Genomic DNA, 5630 nt, shown 5'->3' with positions numbered 1-5630 from the left:
ATATATATATATATATATATTTAGATATGTATATATAAATGTGTATGTACATGGCTCTGGGGCTCTCTTCCCTTTAATCTACGGAAAATGGACTCACTCCCTCAGTTTGCCAAAAATCTCAAAACCCACCTCTTCAGACTGGCAATCCACCCTAATTAACACAATTTTACTAAAATGTATAAGTTGTATGACTGTCATTTTTAAGCTGTATAATATGTTTTTTATTTTTATCTGTAAGGCTACCTTGAGTGTCCAGAAAGGCGCCATATAAATAAAATGTATCATTATTACATATATATATATATGTATGTATGTGTGTGTGTGTTTGTATATATACTTATATATATATATATATATATATATACATGTATATGTATGCATATATATATGCCTATGTATATATATAAAAAAAAAAAAAAAAAAAACGCCCCTCCAACCTCCCGCGGGTGGTTTCTCCTCTTAGCTTGGGTCCTCCACCAGAGGCCTGGGAGCTTGAGGGTCCTGTGCAGTATCTTAGCTGTTCCTAGCACTGCGCTTTTCTGGACCGAGATGACTGAGGTCTTTCCAGGGATCTGCTGTAGTCACTCCTCCAGTTTTTAGGTTATACCTCCGAGTGCTCCAATTACCACGGGCACCACTGTCACTTTCACCTTCCAAGCTTTCTTGTTGCTCTCTGAGTCCCTGGTATTTTTCCGGTTTCTCATGTTTCTTCTTGTTGTTACCATCGCTTGGTACTACCACATCCACCACAACGGCTTTCCTCTGTTCTTATCCACCACTACAATGTCTGGTTGGTTTGCCTCCACCACTTTCTGAGGTGTTTCCCATTTTGACTTTGGGGTTTCCAGTCCATATTCTGTGCACGTTCTTATACATTATTTCAGCCACTTGGTTGTGGAGCTCCATGTCTGCTTTCCCAGCCAGCATCTTACACCCTGCAGTTATGTGCTGGATTGTTTCCGGCACCTCTTTGCACAGCAAACACCTTGGATCTTGTCTGGTGTGGATCTATTGCTCTGGTGCTCAGGGCTTGCTCCTGCACTTCCAGGATCAGCGCTTCATAATTATTATATGAATCAAATCGTTCTTCAAATGAGTCGTTAAATCCCTAATATGTAAGTGTACTACAAGTATACTGAGTCTATACTAAAAGAGAGGCAGTAGACTTGAAGATTCCCTTTATAAAACTATTGTAAAATTCTAATAGTCAAATTTAGTCTTAAGAAGTATTCGCTTAGTATACTTCTTACAATAAAAATATACTCAAGTAAATTTAATAAAACAAGCTTTAAGGTTACTACTTTTTGTCAAGTGCAGATATTTTACGGTTTTTAGGCCTAAATTAGAAATCAGCTTTTCAGTTTTTCAATTAGCTTTTCATTACGCCTTGGACAGAAATCAAATGTTTATTTGGCAGAAATACCCTTTTTTATATCTAGAAATATGTAAAGTAGCAGTAAAAACTTATGTGACAAAAAAGGATGTTTTTATGTTGACTGTAGTTTAAATCAATGGTACTCATCTTGTTTTAAACAATAAAAAAGCAGTCAAAAACAAACATTTGATGCAGATTTTTTTTCATTGTTTTCTCCATTATGATCATTAGCAATAATATATAAAAAAATATTTTTCTCAAGTACAATATGATTGACACAAAAGAAATCTTTACTTGTTTCTTCACCATATATACCTCTTTCAGTCATCCTACATCACCCATGTGTACCTAACGCACTCATGAACTATGCAAGTGTATACATCTGTCTGTCTATTTTTTGGCCAAATGACTGAAATGTTTTCTTGAATTACTTGTTTTTTAATCTTATTTTGAAGGCAGGCTCTGAATTTGCCTGTTCAAATATCTCAAATAATTAACACCAAATCTGTACTTTTACAGATTTGTTTTAAAAATATTTTTCTAGGTTTCAAAAATTGGCAACAGCTTGAAAAAATTTCTGACATAAATGTTTCAACATCAATACTTTGAGTATTATTGCAGCATATCTGATAAAACTTTGCAAACACTCAAAAAGCATGACACGAAAAAAAAACACACACACACACACGCACAAATGTATATGTTACGTTGTCCACTCAATAAATGGAAGACATTTTTTGAAGTATTGTTGCAAAGACTTGAAGGAAAAAAAGCGTAAAGAACCATACAAAAAGTTAAGCTATAAAACAAGTTCTTCTGTCTTTTCCGTGTAGCTGCCTCCATTAAGTTCTTTTTCTGGAAAGTAACACGGGTAGATGTTTTCGGCCTTCAGCGTGAAGCCTAAAAGTGCTGAGAAATCATCTTTGGATGTCCCCAATAATACTGTCTGGTCAGTAAGAAAGGAAAGCGAGATAGATCCATCATAGGAGAACCTCTTCTCAAAACACTGACAGTCTATCGAAGCCCGTTTTTGGCGTTCCACGGTTGTTCGGCGGGGCAAACCCAAGAGTTTATGGGGCTTAGATGAGGCTGATTCGTATAGGAATGGAAGGAGAGTCTGTCCTGTGTGGAGGTGAGTGATGGGACATCACATGTTCCACCATCCCATGCTTAGACATGTGCTTCATCAAGTAGGTCTCCTGGAAAGAATAAGAAGAAGAAACGATTCAAGATCAAACCAACGTTTATCCAGATTTAAAATGAAGTAACTTGAAGTCCGGCTCACTGAGGTGTACGCTCTGCCGCACATGCTGCAGCAGAAGGCCTTGGCGTTTTTGATGGCGTGTGCAGACAGATGGATCTGCAGGGAGCCAGAGTCTGAATAGGCACGGTAGCAGTTGGAGCATTTGAAGGGCTTGTCTTTGTTATGTTGTCTCTGATGAGACTTCAGAAGAGAAGAGAGAAGCAGGACGGAGTGTGATCGTCAAACAAATCAAAGTAGTTACAACCAAACAAACGGGCACAAAACCAAAGTTCCCGTCATAGTTTTGGATTGTGGGAGAAGACTAGAGAAAACCCCTGAGGAGAACATGCAAGCGGAGAAGAAGCCCAGCTGGGATTTAAACTGGAGGCTTTTTGCTGTGAGGTAAGGGTACTAAGGGCTGCCACAATTAGTCGACGACTAATCAACTTTTAAAATAGTCGACGACTAATTTAATAGTTGATTAGTCGTTACTTTATATTATATGGAGTCAGAGTGTTGTAAAGTGGAAATTCATAATGACATTATGCTAGTTTTTTGGACTATTTTGGCAATGATTATGTTTTTTTAGGCTATTTTAAAGTTTAGCTACTATTTCAGCAACATGCTAGCTATTTTGGCTATTTTTATTTTACTATTTAGTTTGTATTATTTATTTTTTTTGTTTTTTCAGTTTTTTAGGTTAATTTAAAGTTTAACTGATATTTCAGCTACATGCTAGATTTGTTGGCTAATTTAGGATTTTTTTTCCGGCTTTTTAGGTTATTTTGGAGTTAAGCTAAGTTTTCAGCTACATGCTAGCTATTTTGGCAAATTTAGGATTTTTCCGATTTTTTTAGGCTATTTTGGAGTTTAGCTAATATTTCAGCTGCCTGCTAGCTGTTTTGGCTAATTTGTGTTTTTCCCGTTTCTTAGGTTATTTTGGAGTTTCTCTAATATTTTAGCGAGATGCAAACTATTTTGGCTAATTTAGGATTTTTTTCCGTTTTTTTTTGGCTATTTTGGAGTTTAGCTTATATTAAACAACATGCTAACTGTTATGACTAACTTAGGCCTAATTTGTGATTTAACTAATTTTTTAGCTGTCTATCAGCTTCAGCGTTTTCACCTATTAGCTTCAGTGATTTCAGCTATCAACTTTAGCGTTTCTAGCTAATATTTCAGCATCTTCAGCTATCAGCACCAGTATCTTCAGCAGCCAAATCCAGCCTACAGCATTCACACTAGCATCATCGTAGGTAATGCTATATATCTAGTTTTTAGTTAGTTTAAAGCTAATGATTGTTAAGATGTGTGCTCTACATCCACTTTGCGCATGACCCGATTAGTCGAATAATCGGAAAAAAATAATAGGTGATTTGTTAACTATTAAAATAATTGTTTGTGGCAGCACTAGTACTAACCACTCCTCCACCATACAACCATTTACCAAAGTTTATTAAAATTGAATAATACTTTTATCAAATGGAAAAAAGTCTGAATGGAGAGCTGTAAGAAAAATGTCTGTTCTAATATGGCAACTGAATGCCTTTTAAAACACTTTAAAGCAACAAAAGTACATCTGACAAAATGTAATGTATGTTGGCTAAGTTACTAATTTAAGTTTTCAGGGTATTGCTAACATATTTAGATTTACACCACAACGAGAGACTTTTTGCTGGTGTCACACATTTTTGGGGTGCTAATCTAATGTTTCTTAAAGTCAACATCTATTCCTTCAAATTGAAGCTGTTTCTTCTTATCTTTGTTGTAAAATGTTTTCTTAAAATTGGAAAACGTTTTAACAATATAAGGGAAGAGCACTAATCACTAAATCTGATTTATCTGATTTTATTTTCAAATCATATACATATCTTAGCTAAGTTTGACATGTCTATGCATATATTTTTTGTTTTTAATGCATAAAAAATAAACTAATAAACCAACCAATGAGCATACATTAAATTTAGCTGTGTTTTAAAAAAGTAAATAGTGACATCTAGTGGACAAATGTAAAAACTACCAATCATACCAAGTCAGTGTGAAAATCTTAAAAGGCCTTTTTCAGGGGTGGCCAACCCTGGTCCTCAAGACCCTCAACCCTGTGTGTTTTCCAGTTCTCCCTGGATTGCTTGACGCTGACAACCTAAATCAGGCGTGTTCAGTCAATCAGGACGTGGAAGCTAATCAGCACCAAGGTGGTCTGGGAGAACTGGAAAACAGGCAGGGTTGAGGCTCTTGAGGACCAGGGTTGGCCACCCCGACCTATACCATGCAAAATCAACTTTTTGAGCTTTTAAGTGTATTTTAATGTTAATTCCTCACGAAAAACAACCCCAAAGCAGTATTTTGGTCCATTCACGTATCTCTGAGCATTCGTCTAAAACCCTGCTCTCTGAGCACCAGCCCCTCCCAATCCATGAAAACGAGTGGGTCCTCACATTCTAACAAAAATGTTCAGATCATTAACATTGTAAACATTGTTCTGCTTCTCCTGGAGGACATCTCAGTTTGGCCACTAGGTGGCGATCGCGCTATAGAAGTACACTTTATTCAAGAAGAAGACAACGATATGAGGAAAAAAAAACAACATTTTAGACCACAAATAGTTACATTAAAAATTATTTCCTTAAAAGAGTTTGAAAAATTAATGTCTGTAAGTAAATAAAGATGTTCATTTAGTCAGCAATGTATTTTTTTGGTCAACCGAACGTTAGCATTAGCCATCCTATGGGAAATTCTATTGAACGTTAGCATCAAGCTAGCAGACTTTAGCTTTATGTTGCATTGCGGTCAAAAAAAAATTCTAAAAAAAATGTTTTCAACATCAGAACACAGTGGAGTCATAAATAAATTTAAAATGCTTGTATTGTTGAGATTTTCACCTTGTGAAATCAGTGACGTCAGTACCGGTAGTGAGCAAGGTGTCCAAATTGCTTTCAAAATTAAGGGTACTGTTAGTGGGGGGTGGGAAACCAGACATAGACAACTGCTCCGCGGAGCTAGCGGTAATCA

At 36.2% G+C, this 5630-nt stretch overlaps 1 protein-coding gene across 2 annotated transcripts in view; it reads right to left on the bottom strand.

Moving 5' to 3' along the window:
- Positions 1 to 1560: 1560 nt before the first annotated feature.
- The window catches only part of znf362a (zinc finger protein 362a), a 15473-nt gene continuing 11403 nt past the window's right edge, over positions 1561 to 5630 (bottom strand). For both annotated transcript variants that reach the window (XM_024270653.2, XM_024270654.2), the window contains exons 8-9: positions 2661 to 2819; positions 1561 to 2574 (exon numbers count right to left, since the gene is read on the bottom strand). In XM_024270653.2, coding sequence (XP_024126421.1) covers positions 2455 to 2574; positions 2661 to 2819 — 279 coding nt within the window. In that variant the 3' untranslated portion in view covers positions 1561 to 2454. The remainder of the gene's footprint in view (positions 2575 to 2660; positions 2820 to 5630) is intronic.

The sequence above is a fragment of the Oryzias melastigma genome, linkage group LG5, assembly GCF_002922805.2.
Source record: "Oryzias melastigma strain HK-1 linkage group LG5, ASM292280v2, whole genome shotgun sequence".
Lineage (NCBI taxonomy): Eukaryota > Metazoa > Chordata > Actinopteri > Beloniformes > Adrianichthyidae > Oryzias > Oryzias melastigma.
The sequence above is the reverse complement of the archived record's forward strand: the minus strand, read 5'-3'. Positions and strand labels throughout refer to the sequence as shown.